Source organism: Nicotiana tabacum, chromosome 9 (genome assembly GCF_000715075.1).
Source record: "Nicotiana tabacum cultivar K326 chromosome 9, ASM71507v2, whole genome shotgun sequence".
NCBI classification, from domain to species: Eukaryota; Viridiplantae; Streptophyta; class Magnoliopsida; order Solanales; family Solanaceae; genus Nicotiana; species Nicotiana tabacum.
The window spans coordinates 123,009,022-123,031,901 of NC_134088.1; the positions used below are offsets into that span (position 1 = coordinate 123,009,022).

Consider the following 22,880-nt stretch of genomic DNA (forward strand, 5'->3'; position numbering starts at 1 on the left):
TCGATTTTCCACTACTGCTCTTCCCAAAGGGACTTTGAAGTATTCAAACACTCTAGTGAGCAAGAACCCATAAGGCAAACCATGGTTCCCGCCCTTGAAGTCTGCTACTTTTTTTATATGTTCAATCATGATACTAGGAATGTTGATGGTAGTGTATGCATCCATTGCTTCCATGAGGAACATGCCCGCTTTTGAAATAATAGAACGCCTCTCTGTGCGTGGGAGCAGGACCTTGTTCACCATCTCAAACATAAGTTGATGCTCTGGAAGGAGGGCCTTCTTGTGCATCCGTTCCCCTTTCTGAACAGCCTACGCTTTTAGAATGATCTTTCTAAAGTCAGGGGAACAGTTCCCTTTGATAGATGAGAGCCCCTCAGTGGGCACACCCAAGATACTTCCTAAAACAGCTTCATCTATCACAAAATCCACTCCATTAACCTTCGGGTAGATATTGTCGTCTTCCACAGTAAACAGATCTGTGTAGAAACTGTGAACATCCTCTTCATAAACCTTGGGACTCTGAATGGTAAATAGATGAGCCCACTTCTGAAACTCACAGATTATAAACAGTTGTCTCATGCCTGACATTTCAAGAATGTCAGCGTCAAATGCTTTGCCCCATAGTACCCTTTGCTTCTTCAGGTTTTCTCTTCTCTCAACTTTAGACACTTCTACTTTGACTTTCTTGGAGGAATCAGGTTCTTCTCTATCACTTGCCTTCCTCTTCTGAGACTTCTTCACACTTTTCTCCTTCTTTTCAGACTTAGTTTTCTCACCAGACTCCTTTTCTTCAACACTCTTCTCTTTATCAATCTCCACCCCTTTCACAGACGATCCTCTATTGGGCTTTGCAAGCACAGATTTCTTAGAGGATTTACGAACCAAGGAAGCAGGTTCCTCATTTACCTCTTCATCTTCAACATTCATAATGTTTGCCGGAGGCACATCCTCCTCATTCACTAACTTTCCCCCTTTCACCAACCTTCTTCTTTTCTTTTTCTTCTTGTTTCTCTTCAAAGCACTCTCAAGAGTTCTTTCTTCTGCTGCCTAGTAGTGGGCCTTTTAAGAACGGGCTCTTCGAGAATTGCCCTACCACTTCTAACAACAATAAAAATTGCCACAGTCACATCATCATAGTTTTCCTCACTGCTATCATTCTCTTCCTCAGACAAAGGTCTCATCTAAGGAATTACAGAGTCTATGGCACTGCGTCAAAGTGAGGAGAAGGATCATGGTCAGTACTATCTAGGGGCTCCTTTGTAAAGCATGGGGTTTTATCCCAAGTAGGATCAGAGTGTTCTTCTTGGGCAGAGGGAGTAGGTCCCTCTGTCATTTCCCTTGTAGTACTAATTAGTACCAAGTTACCATGAGGCACCGGTTCCCCATTTCTAACTCTATTTCCTTCTCCTTCCCCCCGAGACCCGGCGGTCACATCACCATGCTCATACTCCCCAACCAACCCTCCATCGGTAGCGATAAGTTACATATTTTCTAGAGCTTCTCTCTCACTCACACCCAACAATGTAGAATCAGTAGATGCAAGAGAGGCATTACCTGACGAAGAGGTAACATTCATATCAAATGACGGAGCAGAAGGAGTGATAGGCACTTCTGATGCTTCATCACTACCAGCAACATCCCCTTGGGCTATAGAGACCGCCCCAACTTGCTGACTTGAAACCTCTGGTCCCTCTTCTCTGTTCATTATTTCGTCGTCTGCCATTTTTTCTGGCGAAGCAGAAGGAGAGGTTGTAGCGACAAACCTTTTGGGGTTTTCACTGGGTGACAGTTTAGAGTCAGGCTCATGCTACAGTGCTTCATGAGACGAAGATGCACACTTGAAGACTCTAGATTCTGGGAAGATATGGTGATTTTTTGGAGTAAAGACATGAGAAAGAGAGGGTTTTTGAGAGAAGAAAGAAGTTTGATAGCTTTGATGTAGACATTTGTGAGAAAGATGTCTTTTAGGTTATTTAGAGGGGATGAGGGACCGGTTACAAATGGGTGCAACGGACAGGTTAGACGGGTCAGTTTGTAACGGGTGTGACATTTGAGCTCAAAAAGGATGAGAAAAAAGGCGAACACATTTTAATGATGTGTCATTTTTATAGCCGTTTAATATGCATATGAGTATAAAAGGAACTACTAACCTAAGTCAAGAGAACCAGATTCCCTGACTGAATTTTGTAAATATGAGCCTCATCCTTCTACCAAAATATAATATCATTAGCTATTTGGTTGCTTTGTAGTTGACATGCGTGTTTACCTGTAACGGTATAGTATTGAGTTAGAAATTACCAAAAAATGCTTTTTAGCAGTTTACCCTTTTTATTCCTTCATAGCCAATCATTGAGGGAGCTGATGCTCAGTTCAATTTTATTAGTCCCAACTTCAGTCGATTCTTTTCAAAATGCTCTCTAATCAATACTTTGTTGAAGATATCAGCTACCTGGTCCTCTATTTATCAAAACTTCATGCAAATGAGACCCTTCTCAACATTGTCCCTGAGAAAGTGATGTTGCACATCAATGTGCTTTATCCTCTTATGTTGAACTGATTTCTTTGCCATTTTGAGAGCACTTGTGTTGTCACACAGTAATGGCACGCAATTAGAAAACACTCCAAAATCTTCCAGTTGTTGCTTGATCCACAGCAGTTGAGCACAACATGAAGCAACTGCCACATATTCACTTTCTGCAGTAGAAATAGCCACATAGTTTTGTTTCTTTGTACCCCATGAAATCAAACATGATCCCAGAAAGTGTGTCATCTCAGATATGCTCTTTCTATCCACCAAATAGCCAGCATAATCAGCATCAGCATACCCAATTAAGTCGAAATTGTATCCTGAGGAATAGTAGAGGACCAAGTACTGTGTTCCTTTGAGATACCTCAGAATTCTCTTAGCAGCTTTCAGATGAGATTCCTTTGGACTTGATTAGAATCTAGCACATAATCCCACATTGAACACAATATCAGGTATGCTGGCTGTAAGATACAAGAGTGAACCAATGATACTCCGATACATGGTTTCATTCATGGGGAAACCAAGTCCGCCCATGTCCAGACGAGTGATAGTGACAATGGGAGTATCAATGGTCTTTGAGTTTTCCATATCAACCTCTTCAGAAGCTCTTTAATATATTTATGTTGATTTATCATCGTTCCCTTAGAGGTTTGCTTAACTTGCAGACCCAGGAAGAATTTTAATTCCCCCATCATGCTCATCTCTAACTCGCTTCCAATAAGCTTGGAAAACTTCTCACATAAGGAATCATTTGTTGCACCAAAGATGATGTCATCAATATAAACTTGCAGAATCAGCAGGTTCTTCCCTCGTTTCTTCAAAAAGAGAGTGTTGTCAATTTTCCCTCTTGTAAAGTCATTTTCCAGAAGGAATCTGGACAACCTTTCATACCATGCACGAGGGGCCTGCTTCAATCCATATAGTGCCTTGTCGAGCTTGAATACATGTTCAGGATACTCATGACATTCAAAACCAGGTGGTTGTTTGACAAAAACTTCTTATTTTTAAATATCCATTCAGAAATGCACTCTTGACATCCATTTGGAACAATTTGAATTTCATATAAGATGCAAAATCAATGAGAATTCTGATGGCTTCTATTCATGCAACTAGAGCAAAAGTCTCATCATAGTCAATACCTTCTTCTTGATTATAACCTTGAACCACCAAGCTAGCCTTGTTTCCTGTTGTATTCCCAAACTCATTAAGCTTGTTTCTGAACACCCATATGGTTCCAATAATAGTTCTGTCAGAAGGTCGAGGGACTAGGTGCCACACACTATTTCTCTCAAATTGATAAAGTTTATCTTGTATGGCAGCAATCCGGTCAGTATCTTTCAATGCTTCCTTGATACTTTTGGGCTCAATTTGAGACAGGAAGGCTGAGAAGGCAAACATGCTTCTTGCCTTTGATCTAGTTTGAATCCCTGAATCAAGAGGAGTGATCATATTCTTGAGAGGATGTGAGTTTTTGTTCTTCAAGTTGGACACCTGAATATTATTGTGAGAAGACCCAGGTTCCTTTGAGTGGGATCTATCGTTAGCATCCATGGAAGAGTGAGTACCGCTTATCCGCTCAGTATCAGGAGTTTCTTGCACGATATCAACAACTCTATTTTCTGCTTCAATTGCTATAATAGAGGGAACAGGTTCCTCTGAATCAGCTGGAGGTTCTGCAACATCTTCGTTATTAGATTCCTTGACCCGACTTATCAGATCTTCCTTCCCATTTGCCATATCAATTACTTCTCTAGGAACCTTTGACTGCTTTCCATCTATCATGTGAATCTTTCTCAGTTAAGTGGTGTGATTCATCAAAGATTACATGTATGCTTTCTTCAACACATTGAGTCCTTTTGTTATAGACCTTGTATGATTTGCTTTGTGAAGAATATCCAAGAAAGATCCCTTCATCACTTTTGGCATCAAATTTTCCCAGCGCTTCCTTACCGTTATTGAGAACAAAATATTTACAACCAAGCGTTCTCAATTAAGTCATCTTGGGTTTCCTCTCGTTTAGTAATTCATATAGGGTCTTGTTTAAGAGGGACCTGATCATGCACCTGTTTATCAAATAGCAAGCAGTGTTTACTGCCTCAACCCAAAAGCTTTTTGGTACACCACTGTCGATCAGCATTGTCTTTGCCATGTCTTCAAGAGTCCTATTTTTCCTCTCCACAATACCATTTTGTTGGGGTGTTCTGAGAGCTGAAAAATTATGACTTATACCATTTTTAGCACAAAAATCATCAAATTTTGCATTGTCGAACTCTGTACAATGATCAGATCTTATGCTTATAACATTATGGCTCATTTTCACTTAAATCTGCTTCACAAAAGCAGTAAAGACAGGAAAAGTTTCATCCTTAGTTATGAGGAACAAGGTCCATGTGAATTTGGAGTAGTCATCCACAATGACAAAAATGTATTTCTTTCCTCCTTTATTGGGCACCCTCATAGGTCCACACAGATCCATACGAAGAAGATCCAGTGGCCTTGAGATGCTTACTTCCTTTTTGGCTTGAATGAGGACTTGACTTGCTTTCCTTTCACACATGCATCACACACTTTGTGATCCTTGAATCTTGACTTTGGCAGCCCACGGACCAGAACCTTCTTAACTAGCTTGTTCAGCAAAGAGAAGCTTGTATGTCCCAATCTTTTGTGCCACAGTTCAGCATCATCATCAACAACACTCAAACATATAAGATTTCCATTGTTTAAGGACACAAAGTCAGCTACGTAGATGTTTTTAAATCTTTTTGCCATCAGAACCACTTCACCAATCACAAGATTGGTGATTGTGCAAGTCTTTGATAAGAACTCCACTTTATTTCCTTTGTCGCAGATTTGAGAGACACTCAGCAAGTTGTATTTGAGGCCGTTCACATAATATACATTCTCAATTGAGTGAGTGAGTATCTTCCCGGCTCTTCCAACTCCCATAATGTATCCCTTTTTGCCATTGCCAAAGGACACACTCCCACAGTGCAGGGGCTTTGAGTGAAAGAAAATCATCAGTGCTTCCAGTCATATGCTTAGAGCAACCGTTATCCATACACCATCTTTGGTTGCTTTCTTTCACTGCTCCATGCAAATGGAAATCAGAGATTAGACTTAGGAACTCGGACAAGTTTGGGTCCCTTGTAGTGAGAAAAGAGGCGAATTAAACTTCTTATTGTCCAAGCAGGCATCACACATTTTTTATTGGAGAGATCATGTTCCTTAGCAGTAGTTAATTTTTCAACAAAAACTTTATTTTTCTGTTAAGACTGAAATCTAGCTTTACATGAGTCTTTAAAATGCCTAGTGTTACCATAATGAGTGTAAAGTCAGTTATCAGGGACAATAACATACTTGCTATGTGGGTTGTAAGGGACTTTTTCTTTTTGGAACCCAATTCCTTGCATGTTCCCCCCTCCCTCCCCTCCCCCTCCCCCCGTTGCTTTTATACATGGAAGTGATTGAATCAGAGGACCAGGTCCACTTTAGAGATTTATCTAGGTAATTTTTAACCCTGCCCAGATCTTTCTGAAGTTGTCTATTTCTTTCAAGTTCAGCACACAGACTAAATTTAACCATTTTGAGCTCATTTTCAAGTTTAAGGTGTGCCTCACTCGCTATTTTCTTACCTTTAAAGTGTTTCCAGAACTGTTTTCCCTTTCTAATTCTTCTACTGTTTCCTTTAGATCCATAACTATCACCAACAAGTCATCTCTCTCATGCTCGACCTTTTTAATTTTCTCAGTTAGAGCATCCTTTTCTTTCTTTAAGTCCTCAATGGTTTCTTTTAAATCAACAACTACGACTACCAAATCATCTCTCTCACATTCTACCTCTTCTAGTTCTACAGTTAACACATTTTTTTTTATCATTGATAAGGTTATGATAAGCATCAATCAGAACATTTGCTAAGGATACATGCTTCTTTTGAGAGTAAGACTTCAAGTTTCTTTGAACGTCTAGAAAGTTTACCTCAGTGTCATCATCATCTTTATCCTCGTCAGATTTTGCTATCAGGGCAAAGATGGAGCCATATTTAGTTGCTTCGCTTTCAACGGCCATCATGGGGGTTTCGCCTTATTCATCATCTCCCTCAGATTCACTGGAGAAATCTCCCCATACAGCAAGAGTTCGTTTCACAACATTGTCAACGACATCTTTTCTCTTGAATTTCCTGTCAAGAATCGGGTTCCTCTTGGCTGTTTTGTCTGTGTTGTGCTTGTGCTGGTCTTGCTTGTGGAGAGGACAATCTTTGATGAAATGTCCTGGATTCCCACATTTATGACAATAATCATAGCCTTTTGGTCTACTGGAGCTTCCCTTTTTCGGAATACCACCATTTCTGCGAACCATTTTCTGAAACCTCCTTATCAAATAGGCCATGTCAACATCCTCACCACTTGAGTCACTGTTGACTGCCTTGAGAACCAGGTTCTTCTCCTTTTTGGGTTCTCTTCTTTCATGGTTCTTCTTTTTCTTCATTTCGTAGGTCTTCAGATTTCCAATGAGTTCGTCAATAGTAAGCTTTTGCAGATCTTTTGCCTCTGTGATAACATTTACTTTACTTTCCTAAGAACCAGGTAATACACTGAGTATTTTCCTGACAAGTTTGTTCCTTAGAATGATCTCTCCTAGAGAGTGAAGCTCATTGATGATGGAAGTAAAGCGAGTATGCATGTCCTGAATGGACTCATCATCATTCATCCTGAAGAGTTCATATTTAGTAGTGAGCATGTTGATCTTTGACTGCTTGACTTGAGTTGTTCCTTCATGTGCGGTTTGGAGAGCCTCCCATATCTCCTTGGCAGATTGACAAGCTAAAATTCGGTTATACTCATTTGGTCCAATACCACAAACGAGGATCTTCTTTGCTCGGAAGTTTTTCTCTATAACTTTTGTGGTCGGCATCGTTGTATTCCTTCCTTGTCTTTGGAACTGTCACTGCTGGCTCGCCAATGGTCTTCATAGGGACGAAAGGACCATCGCAGATGACATCCCAAAAAATCTGAATCTTCAGCCATGATAAAATCATACATCCTTATCTTCCACCATCTATAGTATTGTCCATTGAATCTTGGTGGTCTGTAGGTTGATTGACCTTCTTCAAAGTTTGGTGGAGCAGCCATGTGGATCTTTTTCAGGCGTTAGCCTTATAGAAAGAACTCGTTTTGATACCAATTGATGTAAACTAAGAGTCCACCAAACTGTATAGAGAACCTAGTTCTCTATCAGTTCCCACAGAACACACACAACAGTAAGTAAATGACACAATAATATTTCATGTGGAAAAACTCACGGGATTAAAATCACGACCTACACTCGTAGGATTTCAACTTCACTAACCGAGCAAACTTTAGATTACAACCTATTGTAACCTAGGAATTAAACTCTTAATCTCTCACCTTTTGCAATAACTCTATTGCAAGCCTCTTTGTAATAACTCTATTACAAAGCTCACCACTTTGACTAACTCTAGCCAAACACAAACACACGATTTATGGTTTTACAGAAGATATCCTACAAGATGCTTCTAACTAAGCTGAGTAGGAATTACAAGTAAATAACATTAACAAAGATACAACAATACTAAGGACACACGATAAACTCAGTGCTGGGATCTAGTCCTTTGTTATGTTGCTACTTTGTTCTTCAAGCCTTGGAGTCAATGAAGAGCGGTAGCACACTTGAAAGAGACTTAATGATTTAGAGTTTGCAAGTGTGTATGTTTTCCCTTGGCTCACGTTGGTAATATATAAGTGAGGTCATTGGGATGATGTAAGCAAGTAGCTGGTACAAGCATGCTCCATAAAGTGACTGTTGCACTGTTGCGTGTGCAGAGCAATAGTGCAACGATTTTAACAACTGTATGGAGTTGACTTGTACTGTGACCGGAGGAACTGATAGCCATCTGTTCCCTCTGCCATTTTTTTGACTGATAATATTGGAACTTATGCCAGACATATGACTTGTTGTTCTGAGCACTTTGAGGCTGTGTAACAAGTTCCCTGTCTGGTTCTCACATAATGTTTGTTAAACTATCAAAATATAAATTCACACAACTTATCATTTCCTTCTTTCATTTTTCATCTTTGTCTTTTCTTTGACTCTTTGGTTGTTTTTGTGCTCCAGATTTTGTACTACGCTACATATCCTGCATTAGGCAAAATAGCACATTTTCAGCTGTAGATATAGTTGAACAAAAAAGAGTTGAATAATTATTTTAAATAAACAATTATATGTATATAGTAATATATTTGGACGAACTAAATGAAGTTTCTACATTCATCTTTGCTTCTGTTTTTACCACACAATGACAAAATCATATTTAAAGTTGGCATAACCCGTCATAATAAAAATTTACTCATATCGAATGTTTATATTAAATTATAGTAGCATGACACGTACTCGAGCAAAAAATTATCTCAATCAATTATAGTTTATATATTTTTACTTTATAAATCACTTGTTCATGAAAAGTTGATATGATTTAACGTATATATTCAATACAAATAAGTTTTTATAGCATAATCTTTTTACATCCTCAAAAGTACAAACTTTTCTATTTCCCTTAATGGGATTTTTTTGAGGAAGAAAATGACAAAAATCCATTTGAATATACTTTTTTTTTTTTTTTTACTATTTTCTAAAATAAAGGGGCAAAGTGGAAAAATAAAAGAATATAAGTAAAATTAATTAAGGGAGCAAGACAAATAGGAATCGAACACGACGCACCAAATCAGCAAAGAAACGTTCGTTGGCAGAGAAGCAAAGAAAAAGACTTTCCTTTTCCTTTGAGCCAAAACTAAAGCCAAAAGCTTTGAGAAGAGGGCAAAAAAGAAGAACCCCAAAAAAAGAAAGGAAAAAAAAGGTCCAAAGCCAAAGGCAAAATAATAAATAAAGGAAACATCTTTCAAATTTCATTCATCACAACAAGAAGAAAAAATCTCTCTGTCTTCAGGTCAGTTTCAAAGATCTCATTTTTTTCTGCTTTTTGATGTTTAGTTTATTTTTCTCCCTTTGTTTTGATAGATCTATGAATTGTTTCGAGAATTAGGTATTATTGGTTTTCTGTTGTTATAATTGTGGAATTAATTGTTTTGTGAGTTCGTTTGTTGTTTAGAGATCAGCTTTGCTGGGTTAATTTTATGTTGGGGGATTTATATCTTTTTGCTTTGTTGAATCATTATAGAGAATTATTTGATATTATGGTGGATAAAATGATTGTCTGTGGTTTTTTGAGAAGGGTATCACATAAACTATTGGAAAATTGAGTCTTTGGAGTTATAATTACAAAAAAATTGAGTCTTTGGAATTACAACTACAAAAAAATTGAGTCTTTGCCTCTTTGGAGTTACAATAAAGAAAAAAAGTTGAGTCTTTGGAGTTGTTTTCTTCATAATAATTAGGTATCTTTAAGGATGTTGAAGTTTTGTGAAACCCCTTTTTGTTTACTTGGGTGTTACCTTGTTTTTTTATGTATTTTGGGATGGAAAAAATGGTGCTTTTGCATTTGTCTTATAGGATGTTGAAGTTTTATCAGTAGCCTTTTGATTTATTGGGTTTAATGTTGTGTTTACGTGCCATGGAGGTGGAGAATTGCTTGTGGTTGTGTATTGGAAGCTAGAATTAGGCATATTAACTCTGAAAGTAAAGCCAAGTTCTTGTTTTCGGTCTTCTACTTTGATAGGTTTTGCTGTTAAAACATATTTTTTGTCAAATTGAACATGTGAGATGAGTCTGAACATTTTAAAAGACGGTGTTCAAAGAACGTTTGAGTATAAGTGTGATAATGTTGCTTGTTTTGCATTAGCATAGTTGTGAATTTGATCCAGTTTCAAATTTGCTAACCAGATGTTTGGCTTTCACAACTTCTGTTGTCCCAATCTTGCACTTTTTACTAAATTTTGGTAGTTAGTTTGTTTTGATTTTTGCAAAGTTTTCTGTTGGTTGTATCTGATGCAGCTGACTGTGTTCTCTTTATCTTGTGTTCTTATGTTGTGTGAAGAAGGGCTTTTGCTGAGGATTAATTGAATAATCTTCTGTAGTTACCTAAATTTGGTAAGATTTATGCTTGTTTTCGTAGCTGGCAAAGTGGAGGATTTCTCCTTCTTTTATATTATTCTTTTCTCTGGAAAGGAAGGTGCAGGAAGCTTAATTGTTTTATTGAAGAGGTGAAGTGAGTTTAGACGGGATCGTGGTGCCTATATGCAGACAATGCAAATCTAGGTTCAGTCTGTCAGTGATGTAACATGTTGATTTGATGTGCTATGAGAGTGTTATGGGATTAGATACTTAACAAAGTGAAAGCAAGTCCTATCCAACAATTGTGAGACAAGTAATATTATATGGGTGTGAATGTTAGGTCTCCAAGGCAGCACATATCTACAAGATGAATGCCATACAAAATGTGGAAGTTTAGATGGATCTACAAGCATATAAAATTCGACAAGATCAAGGATGATTAAACGAAAAAGATTATAGATGATCACATCCGACAGAGGGTGCAAATAGTGCATGTACAGGGTAAAGTGAGATAAGCTCATCCGTCAGCTGAGATGGTTTGGTCCTGTCGTACATAGACCTTTCATATGCAGTGCTCTGTAAGTGTGACAATGTGATGAAAATCACTTCAAGAGATGCTGTCTCAAAAGCTAAGGATAGAGCACAACAGAAGCAAAGGCTGATCTATATAAGCAATACTAACTAGTTGGATTAAGGCTTAATCATTGTTACACTTAAGTTAGAGTGTTAGATCAAGTGTTCATTAGGAGCGCTTTTCCTTCAGTTAGAAACTCATATATCCGTGTTAGGATACATGTGAGATTAAGGAAGATTTGGTTTCAGAAAACCTCGAATTTGTCTTGAAATACAATTTTTTCGTATAGAGGATCTATATAAACAACTCCAAGTTCTCGAACTATTCAGGATTAAGGTGTAGTTTCCTGTTAATGCTTATCTGTAGATGAATCTTTTGCAGGAAAGCTGACGGTATGGAGCATGATGAGACAGGATGCCAATCCCATCCAGAAGGCCCTATCTTATGCATTAACAACTGCGGTTTCTTTGGAAGTGCTGCAAACATGAATATGTGCTCCAAGTGTTACAAGGACACTATTTTGAAACAGGAACAAGCAAAGCTTGCAGCGACATCAATTGAAAACCTTGTGAATGGATCAATTGCTAGTGAGAAGGGGCCAGTCGTTGTTGGCTCTGTAGACGTGCAACCTGCCATGCTGGAAACAAAATCTGTTGTCGTTTTGTCATCACCTCCATCTTCAAGTGCTGGTGAGGCTGCTGAATTGAAGGCTAAGGTGGGCCCGAGTCGGTGCAGCTCTTGCAAGAAAAAGGTTGGTTTGACTGGATTCAAATGCCGCTGTGGTAACCTTTACTGTGGATCACACCGCTACTCAGACAAACATGACTGCCAGTTTGACTACCGCTCTGCTGGTCGTGATGCCATAGCGAAGGCCAATCCTGTTGTGAAGGCTGAAAAACTTGACAAGATCTAGAATGGGTTATTGGTCTCAAATTTCGTGCTTTCCTTTTAGTTCAAAAGAGGACTTCCTCTGATTGGCTACCTATCACAGGCAATTTAAAAACATATACAGGCGGAAGAACTCCTGTTCATTGTCATAGGTAGAATTTGTTTGTTGACTCCAGTTTCAAGTCTTTGTATGTACTGGTTTGGTCAATATGAATTAGGTTTGTTATGTGTCATTCTTGTTCCCATGGAAATTGTAATTTGGCATTGTAAATTATTCGCATGGATCTTCTATCTGGCTTAACTTGCTCCAGTGTGTAGTGTGTTATCTCTAACTTACCTTGCTTTCTTGGTGTTTTGTGTCGCTTTTATCTTTCTAAAAGACCTGTTTTGCTACTGGATTTACTTATAGTGGTGTTGAAGTATTTGTGTGCATGTGTTTTGGGCTAATCATGTTTCGCGAGTGCACATGAGTTTTGAATAAGCTTGCTTTTCAGTTATATATATATATATATATATATATATATATATATATATATATATATATATATATATATATATATATATATATATATATATATATATATATATATATATATATATATATATATATATATATATATATATATATATATATATATATATATATATATATATATATATATATATATATATATATATATATATATATATATCAGTAGTCAAACTACTGTGGAGGTGAAAAGCTGAAATAATCAATGTTGGGCAATACTTAAAACTTAAATGAATGGATCAGTTGCACATTTCGTGTAACCATGGTTAAGTGATAAAATTGCAACAAGATACATATTTTGGATCATTGGTTAGGTGTAAATACCGAGTGAGTGCATGTAGATTTTTTCATTATAATATCACCTCAAATAAGTAAGAAAGGACGCGATTGGCTGACATTCATCTTAAAACTCGTCAATTTATGATGAATTCTTAATACCTCCTCGAGTCTTTCACAATATTTAAGATGATTATGCTCTGCACCTTCAAGCCAGACATACAACAAATGTATATCTTCAAGTTGATTTCTAATAATCCTACCTAGTGGGGTCTGAGGAGGTTAGTGTGTATGCAGACCTTATCCTTATCCTTGTAGGGTAGAGAGGTTGTTTCCAATAGAATCTCCTCTCAACGAGTTCGGGAATTGCCATATTATTATATCTAAAGCTGTTTACAAATAGGTTCGACAGATTGAACCAAAATATAACCTCCTTGTGTTGCCAACAAGAACTTGCAAAACTCATCAGCCAACTAATGTTTCACCAAAAAAACTCACCTCTCATCTTTAAAGTGAGCAAATCCTAAATGCTACTCACTGAAGAAGATTAACATAAAGCTATTCAAGAACTTGATCACACTGAAATGCCACTGGATTCAGCTTCTAAGTACTTGCACATCCGTTCCATAACATCTCTACCTTTCGCACTGTTTGCCTGGAACTTCTCCACACATTTCTGCTCTATTTTCTCTGCCATAGAAGCCAGTGCTGACAAGGGTTTAATCTTAATACTGGTTTCCTGCTTGCAGACAGTCCATAACTTTGGATTCTCAGGATGTGGATCGTATCTAATTTTCTCCTCCACCTCAATGAAGTTCTCGAGACTGATGTTGCGAGTAGAGAGTTGCATTGACCGAGATTGTGCATCGACAACAGTTGATTCAACACAGTGGCAGATATCTTGACCAATGATCTTCCGAATAAACCAGGGCCCTGGTGCATGAATATTGATGGCACGAGTTGTGTAGAGCTTCCCCGAGCTGGGATCAATCTTGTGATTCAAAGTATCAACCTCGAGGATGTGGGATAGGGCGCGTTTGTTCTCAGGATCAGCAAACTTGCGCCACGATGCAGAAGTCACTCGTTCCCATGGGTGCCTGTAAATATGCTCTTGTGAATATGCTCTGACCATCTTGTTCCTCTTGGTGTTTGAAACTTGAACAAGCAAGCATTGCTTTTATGTAAATTCAAAATTTTGTTGCAGAATCGAGTTTGCTGCAAACTAATCAATATATACTTAAAAGTTAAAAAAAGTTTCACTCTAAATCACATCTCATGCCATTTAGAAGCATATACTGTCTAGCAACTTCATCTTTGACTTCCTTTCCACGAGCAATCATATACACACAGAAGTATGGTTTTATGAGAATATAACATTAATTCCCCAAAAATTGGAGCACACTGGTAGCAAAGCCAGAGACACATTATCAGACACATCTATTAAGTTTGATAGAGGAGAATATCAGATGCTTGAACGTTTAAAAGCTAAATTAGATGCTAATAAAAGACAGAGAATCTAGAAATGTTCTAATGGTTCGAGAATCCTAAAAGGGTTGCTTACAGACCAATCAAATTGCAAACGGCAATTAAAGATGAATTTTGAAGAGAAACCCCAAAGGATCTTTAAAAGCTTCACACACATCACCAATCCGCTCACAAAAACCAAATTTAGGGCCAATCCAGTTGAGGAAAACGTGACTGATATTTTTAAATCATTCTCAGCACAAACAGAACAAATTGGAATCATGCTAGATTACGAAAGGGTCTATAAAAGGTTAATGAAGCTAACCTATCGAACCATCAAACTGCAATAACATAAATAAGATCAAATTCGAAACATAAAACCAAACTCAGGAAGAACTTCAGAGCGTTTGTTACAACAGCTGAACAATAGAACACACACAGATGTTTGAGCAATTTACTAGGTAAGATCAAGAGCATGCAAAAAAAGAAGGGAAAATTAAGAAATGTTCCAATAACTTGAATTACCAAGAAGGCTACCTTCGACTCATAAAATAACAAGAGTACAAACCAAGATCAAATTCAAAATTGACTTTTCTTCAAGAACTTCACACCTATTGCTAATGAACTCGCAGAAACATGAATTCAATATGGTAAATGAAACTTCAAAGAACAGCTTTGGAGCAACTTATAGACCAATTGAATTAACAGAACAACAATCAAAGATCAAATTTCCACAGAAACCCAAATGGGTCCTTCAAGAATCTTCACACCCAGAACATTCATAGCAACACAAAATCCATTTTTTCACAAGAAGCTCAGCTATAGCTGAACCATCCACATGTTTGCAAATATAAATAATGCTTTTAGAGGTTTTGAAGCTACCTTTATAACTCATCAAAGTGAAATAACACCAATCACATTTCATATTCAAACAGACACCTCATAAGGGCGATCCTCAAAATTATTCACAGCATCATCAGTAATCCATTTGAAGGGGAGCCTTGGAGCAACGGTAAAGTTGTCTCCGTGTGACCTAAGGTCACAGGTTTGAACTGTGTAAGCAGCGCATTAGGATAGACTGTCTACGTCACACCCTTGGGGTGCGGCCCTTCCCTGAATCCTGCGTGAGCGTGAGATACTTTGTGCACCGAGCTACCCCTTTTTATCATCATTAATTTATTAAGAGAAAAACACTAATTCAAGACCAATTTTTCAAGAATTTCATTGCAAAAGCTAAAATTTTGAACATTATTCATCTGCATTCAGCTTAACACCTCAAATATAAATTAGCCACAAATGTCCGTAAGACTTGAAAATCATTTAGCAGCTACCCATAAACCATATCACAACAACACAAATCCATACCAAAAAAGATATTCAAGAAATTAATTTTTTTTAAAAGAATCAAGCACAAACCTCAAAAGGACCTTTAAGAATTTTCACACTCATTACTCATCCACTCACAAAAAAGACAACTTTATACCATTTCTCTCAATAATTCCAATACAGCAGCTGTAGCAGATAATTTTTGAAAAAAAAATAAAAAAATCAAACATAAACCTCAAAAGGGTCATTAAGAATTTTCACGTCCATTACTAATCCACTCACGAAAAAGGTAATTTCTTACCAATTCTCTCAAGAATTTCAATGCAGCAGCTGAAGCATACAATTGAAAAGAATCAAACATAAACCTCAAAAGGAGACAAATACGAATCAATTCTTTCAACAATTTCAATGCAGCAGCTGAAGCAAACAATTGATACAAACATAAATTGACAATTCAAAAAAAATAATCAATTTAAATTTTATTTAAAAAAAAAAAGGGGCTAACCGATCAACTTTCTTGTTGCACAAGTTGTAAAGCCGCCTTGTACCCAATAACTGTATTAATATCTGTAATATGTAATATGCTGGCAAAGGTCCAAATATGTCCTTGTACTATAGAAAATTGAGCACATTTGCCCTTCGTTAATATTTTAGCTCAAATATGCTCTTACCGTCACATAGTTGGTCTATATATGCCCTTAGAGTTACACAGTTGGCCCATATATGCCTTTTCGAAACGGAATTCACCCAAACTAATTAGCTCTTTCTTTAATTGTATTAAATTATATTACAAACACTATTTTCTTTTTATTAGTACTTTTTTTTATCTTTCTCTTTCCTTTCTTCTTTTTTCTTTTCTTCTCTTTTTTTTTCCTTTTTCTTTCTCCCTTATCCGTTTCCTCCATTACCGATGTCTTCTCCATTTTCGTCATCAATTTCACTTGACAAAACTCATGAATTCCAATTACTAAGAAAATTCTCCTAATCAAGTTCCAATTTCACTAGCCCTCTAAATAAATGAAATTAAATTATTCCAAAAATTATGGTTTAAACTTTAAAATAAAAAAATTATCTCAACCTTTAACAATACTCAAAAGACCAAAAATTTTAAATTGTTTCCAAAAAGATAATTTAATGATTAAAAGCCTGGAGTTCAAGTTGTAGTGTTATAAATTTGAATTGTTAGTCTTTTTTCAGCTGGACATTTTCTATTTTTTTTATTAACTATATAAATTAGGGGTGTACATGGAACGGGTTGGTTCGATTTTTATCAAAATCAAACCAAACCAATTATATCGGTTTGGATTGTTCGATTTTGCTTGATTTTCGGATTTTTTATTACATAAATATTATTTCAATCTTACTTTGTTAAATTTTTTAGAACTAAATATATATTCAGTAAAAATTAAAAAATTGAAAAACATATGATCTATAAAAATATTCTTATGGGAAAATTTTCTTAGTAATTGGAATTTATGAGTTTTGTCAAGTAAAATTGGTGATGAAAATGGAGAAGACATCAGTAATGGAGGAAATCGGATAAGGGAGAAAGAAAAAGGAAAAAAAAAAGAGAAGAAAAGAAAAAAGAAGAAAGAAAAGAGAAAAGTAAAGAAAAAAAAAGTACTAATAAAAAGAAAATAGTGTTTGTAATATAATTTAATACAATTAACGAAAGAGCTAATTAGTTTGGGTGGATTCCGTTTCGAAAAAGGCATATATGACCAACTGTGTTACTCTAAGGGCATATATGGACCGACTATGTGACGGTAAGGGCATATTTGAGCTAAAGTATTAACGAATGGCAAATATGCTCAAATTCGTATAATATAAGGGCATATTTGGACCTTTTCCGTTTAGAAAAAGAAAAAGGAGGGCAGTTTATGACACCGGAGTATGTACACCGTAGAGAATTATCCAATAGAATACGGACACGTGTGGCGGTTAAATATAACTACTGAAAAATGATTTTTGAGCTAAATTTTTCTGATATCTCAATTAAATATATATTTATTTTCCTTTTAACATAAATATTAGATAATTAGAAATGACAACAAATGCAATAAAATTTATAATGTTTTATAATAAAAGATGTTTTTATTGCGTAATAATAATTAAAAACATTTAAATCATACCTAAAAAGATTTCTTGATTCTCAAATAATAAGCGTATCATATAAAATAAAATATTGCTAAAGTGAAACGCGATATGTTGAAGATCAAGAAGGAATTAATTTTATTTTTTCGAAATTTGCCCTTATTTACATATTTCAATGTGTCAATGTAACAATTAATTAAGATTAATTTAGTGAATACATCTCTTTTTATCTAGGAATTCGTATTTTCTTAATGGATGTGCCAAAAATATGAAATGACCACTTATTGTGGACGGGAGGGAATACCATTTTAGTTAGGTACAAGATTTTAAGACATTCATGAACACAGCTTAACCAATAATCAATATATATAATACCACTTATCCAAGCATTCGTTACTTTATTTTTTTTGTTTATTGCTACAACTATGCTTATTTGAGTCGTAAATTTTTCGGAAATAACCTCTCTATCCGCACAAGATAGAGATAAGATTTGCGTACACATTACCCTCTCCAAATCTCACTTTGTGGTATTTCATGAGTTTGTTGTTGTTGTATTATTTTCGTATCCCACCGTGAAGTATTTCGAAGAATAATTGAAAAGCTCTAGTGTAATTGTTTGGTTAAATCTTTTCAAAAAATATTCTTGTGAGGGGAAAATCTAAAGGTAATTTTGAATAGCTAGTAGCTTCATGCAACTCTTATTTTGGTTTGGGCATCTTGTAAGCTTTAGACCCATTTTAGAATTTTATTTATATATTAGCCACTAGACAAGTGCTACCGAGTGGTATAGTTGCTTAAAAAAAAAGGTTAATTTTGAATCATACACCATAAGAGTTAAGACAACCTTCCAAAACTTTACACCTACCAATAAATGTTTTTCTTACTCTATAACACAAATAATAACTTTTTATAAAGGAATATCCACTACAATTAAAGATGTTTTTTGCTATCTTCGCATAAATTTAAAACTAGTATGCCCACTCTTGCTACTTAATTGGGGGAGTAAAAAATGATACAATCATCCACAAATAATACTCATTTGAATACTAAAATTCAAAATTTGTAAATAGATAACCACCAATATTCCATATTGAAATGTTATTATCAAAATTCAGGTGAAATATTTAAAACATTTATTTGAGGAATGTATCAAATAAAATAATTATAATCTTCAATTTTTTTAAAGTAAAATTCAAACTAAATACAACTTCAAAAACTTTTTTTCTTTTAACTTCAATCAAATGTTGTCCAAATGACAGCTAAATAATTAGATACTACTTAAAATAAACAATGGCTAAAGTCATAAGTTGTGACCATTACCACTAGGTCCACCACTGACTGTGACATACAACCCCATGGGGTTACCGTCATAATAGCAAAAGTACAACTAAAAATTCCCAAAACACAAAACCAAAAAAAAACAAAAAAAGACTTTTCACTAACTTATGGTAATAGTTCCAATGACAACAATACCCTTGTATGCTTATCAAATTTACAACACAATACCCTCAGTCCCCATCCCAGAATAATAAGCAAAGAAAAGTAAAAACTACCTAAAATCAACCACCCACCCCCATTTACCCCCCCGCCCCCAGCGCTCAGACCTTAAGAATTTTAGCAGCTCTAACAACAGGATTTTCCCTCGCAATCGCTTCACGACCAACTGCTTTATAATCGTAGCTACAGCCATGGCGATCGGAATACCGATGCTCCGAGCAGAAAACATCGCCGCACCGGCAGCGGAATCCGATCAATCCTACTTTCCTCCGGCATCCTATACCTGAGCACCGATTCGCCTCCCTCGGTCTCTTCACCGACCGTCTAATCTCCTCCAGATCCGATTTTTCCGGCGATATAGCTCCGGAGCTAGATCTCGAATCATCGCTTCCAGAGAGTTTTAGATCTGAAATCTCCGGCGTTTTAACGGAACTGGTCGACGGCGATGTCGGTTTCTGGTTATCGGCGTGAGGTTGTGAGGATACTGGTAGATTTGGTAGAGGTATGGATTGTGGAACCTTCAGCTCAGTTTCTTCTTTTTCTCTCTTCTGCGCCATGATGTTTGAGAGAGATTTTGAGCTTTTTGCTCAATGGAAAAGATTGGAGTTGACGAAATGGAAATGGAAATGAAAATAGAAAATAGAGAGAGAGGAATGGGTGAGAAAGATAAGGCGTGTTTGGTTGGGTTATTAGAGATAGAGAAATTAGATTAAGAAAGAGATAGTACAAAAATTCAATCTTCATATACTACGCTTTTACTGACATACTTAAATTTAATCAATATTTAACTTAAATCAAATACTTAATTTTCAAATCATAAATTAAATCACTTTTTTTTACTTTTTAGACCGCGCCAGAAACTATTTACGTTCAGTAACTAAAAAAAGTATATAAAATTTGTATAATTTTTATATATAACATACATAATGTATATATACACAAAAAATATATATATTTTCAGTTATTATTTTCAGAACAACTATACAATGTCATTTTTCTTATACTAAATTGAAAATATATATCAACTTGATCATGATTTAATGATTTCGTGTGATTGTATAAAATAATTTAGCACATATAAAAAAATTATTAAAATATATAATTTTAAATATATTATGACATTTCCATAACTATAATATATGGCAATAAGTATATTACGTATATACAAAATATAACTTGCTCTTATATTTATTTATAGAATGAATGATTTCGGCTTTTCTAATGGTCAGGGGGAGCACGCGGCCTTGAAAGGAACGTGGCATACACGCGTTTGTGGCTGAATTAACGATGATACTCTTTGATCAAAGTTAGGACCGTTTGGCCATAGATTTTGCCAAAATAAATTTGTATTTTATTTGACAAATACATGTTTGGCCATATATTTTACCTACATTTTGGCAAAATCCTATTAAGCTGGTTTTGGGCCAAAATATCACTATTACATTTTTTAAAAATTGCCCCAAACTTTTGTATTTTATAAAAGAACTCACCATTTATTATTTTATAACAATGTTGCTTCGTCTTCTCGGTCATGTGATAGTGTATCATGTAGTTCATTATAAAAATGATAATTTTGTATCAAATTTATTTATGTTCAGGACTATGGTTTGCGATAATATAATGAATGTTATTGATAATGTTACTGTTGGGTATTTGTGATAGTTTTTAGAACTTGTAGGTATAAGTCATGTTTCATGTTTTTCCAAAATAAATTTGGGAAATATGTTTTGAAAACTAATGTCCAGACACATTTTCATCTTCAAACCAAACTTCACCCAAATCAAATTTTTCAAAATAAATTTGGGAATCTATGGCCAAACGCTAGCTTATAATAAGGTGAACCTTTTGTATTTTTATTTATATCTGCTTAGTCTGATCTTAGTTAAAAACCTTGACTTTATTAAGTTCAACTCTATTTTATAGTTGATGTTTAATCATATCCAAATTTAAGTTTTAATTCATTTATATAAATCAATCACATATTGTATACAGTCAAAACCGGTTTTCGACCTTCGAATGATTAGTCATGATTGGAACGTAATGGACCGAAGGTCGTCTTCATAATATAGAAATGAGATCCGTAGGCAGGTTACCAAGCTCAAGTTTCGGGGACCAATTAAGTACCGAGCTTGAAGTCAATACCGAGCTCGATTCCAAATCGAACTATGATGTGAGGCGGTGTTATCGAGCTTAAGAGCCAGAGACCGACCAATATCGAGCCAAAGTCAATACCGGGCCCCGAGCCAATATCGAACTCGAGCCAATATCGAGCTCTAAACCTGGAAATCGATCAATACCAAGTCCGATCAAAATCGAGCCAAGAGACAAGAGCCGTTACAGCCGCACTAAGGGAGAGAATCTCGGCGAAAATTAGAGAAAAGCTAATCTATCATGGGATCTCCACTATGTATTTTTAATTATATCTAAAGCAGGATCCCTCCACTATAAGAGGAATAGTTATTATTTCTGTAGAGGGGGGACATCAAGGCATTCATATACTCTCATATTATTGATATGCACAGAGAAAAACATACTGTTATTCATATAGAGATTATCCCTTTTGGGGCTTAGTATATTGATTCATCTTGCTTGTTTATAAAATATTTTTCACTCAGTTTTGTTTGTATTTCATTCTTTATATAGTCAATACTCAATATATTTCTATTTACTTTCCGATTTGTGCCAAGTTATACCACGTATCCTTAGAACTACGTATAAATTTAACTCTATCCATTTTTCGGGTAAACAGTTTGGCGCCCACCGTGGGGCTAAGGATAACAGTGGCTGTTTGGTACGAATCTCTACAAAATACACAATTTTATACTTGCTCTTGGGAGTATATTTGATTTTAGGTTGAAAACGACGAATTCTCAATTAATGGCCCTACCTATCGACAACGAAGCTGGCCTTCAAGATGAGAACAACAACTTAACCCCCGGGGGTGGAAGGCCACTCGTCTATCCTGTTGGAGCTCGGGTCGAAGAGCCAATAGACGTCAATTCACATGCGGCCATCGAGGCGAACAAACGTTCCGACCCTAAAAATAGCATTCATGGTGGAACTCGGTCTGCTGCTCGAAATACCCAAAATGCTGAGGAAAACGGAATCAGTTTGCGTATGATCTTTGAGATGTTACAAGCTCAACAAGTAGCAATAGCCCAGTTGTAGAACCAAACCCAAGCACCGACCAGACTCGAGCCCAGTTCATCCCGAGAAGTCACCCACAAAACGGGTCCAGCTATAGTAAGGTCAAATGAGCAAGAATCGGGGACTAATCCCAAAATTATTAAGATGCTCGAAGAACTGACAAAACGAATAGAGTTAGGAGAAAGGAGGATCGAGGCAAACGACAAAAAAATGGAAACATATAACTCCAGGGTTGATCAGATCCCGGGGGCACCACCGATATTGAAGGGATTAGATTTTAAAAAATTCATACAAAAGCCTTTCCCCCTGAGCGTGTGTCACGACCCAAACCGATAGGCCGTGACGAGTGCCCGAGTTCTGCCTATCGAACACCCATAAGCATTTGTCTGGGATATAAACATGAAATAAGTGTAGGTCATGCATTACGTCTGGAAATAAACTCTTAATTAATATGAACAACCTACGTGGAAAAATATACATGACTTTCTACAGACCTCTATTATATATATATATATATATATATATATATATAT

General features: G+C 36.1%; 4 protein-coding genes across 5 annotated transcripts; 1 reads left to right on the forward strand and 3 right to left on the reverse strand.

Moving 5' to 3' along the window:
* Positions 1 to 7,099: 7,099 nt before the first annotated feature.
* LOC142164125 (uncharacterized) lies at positions 7,100 to 7,438 on the reverse strand. Its single transcript, XM_075221307.1, has one exon. The coding sequence runs from the start codon at positions 7,436 to 7,438 to the stop codon at positions 7,100 to 7,102; it is 339 nt and encodes a 112-aa protein (XP_075077408.1).
* A 1,838-nt stretch (positions 7,439 to 9,276) lies between these two features.
* LOC107813647 (zinc finger A20 and AN1 domain-containing stress-associated protein 8-like) lies at positions 9,277 to 12,367 on the forward strand. Of its 2 annotated transcripts, XM_075222196.1 has the most exons (3): positions 9,277 to 9,488; positions 10,536 to 10,588; positions 11,508 to 12,367. In XM_075222196.1, exon 3 carries the CDS (start codon positions 11,521 to 11,523, stop codon positions 12,037 to 12,039), a length of 519 nt encoding a protein of 172 aa, XP_075078297.1. In that variant the 5' UTR covers positions 9,277 to 9,488; positions 10,536 to 10,588; positions 11,508 to 11,520; the 3' UTR covers positions 12,040 to 12,367. The 2 variants fall into 2 exon arrangements, with proteins under 2 accessions (XP_075078297.1, XP_016494414.1); XM_016638928.2 differs by lacking the exon at positions 10,536 to 10,588 and having other exon boundaries at positions 9,281 to 9,488.
* Positions 12,368 to 13,233: 866 nt separating this feature from the next.
* LOC107813648 (uncharacterized) lies at positions 13,234 to 16,254 on the reverse strand. The gene is made up of 2 exons (XM_016638931.2): positions 16,115 to 16,254; positions 13,234 to 13,974 (listed from the first exon to the last, which is right to left on the reverse strand). Exon 2 carries the CDS (start codon positions 13,949 to 13,951, stop codon positions 13,394 to 13,396), a length of 558 nt encoding a protein of 185 aa, XP_016494417.1. The 5' UTR covers positions 13,952 to 13,974; positions 16,115 to 16,254; the 3' UTR covers positions 13,234 to 13,393.
* A 2,749-nt stretch (positions 16,255 to 19,003) lies between these two features.
* On the reverse strand, positions 19,004 to 19,757 carry LOC107813650 (zinc finger A20 and AN1 domain-containing stress-associated protein 5). The gene is made up of 2 exons (XM_075221308.1): positions 19,308 to 19,757; positions 19,004 to 19,090 (listed from the first exon to the last, which is right to left on the reverse strand). The coding sequence occupies exons 1-2, from the start codon at positions 19,755 to 19,757 to the stop codon at positions 19,004 to 19,006; spliced, it is 537 nt and encodes a 178-aa protein (XP_075077409.1).
* Positions 19,758 to 22,880: the final 3,123 nt, after the last annotated feature.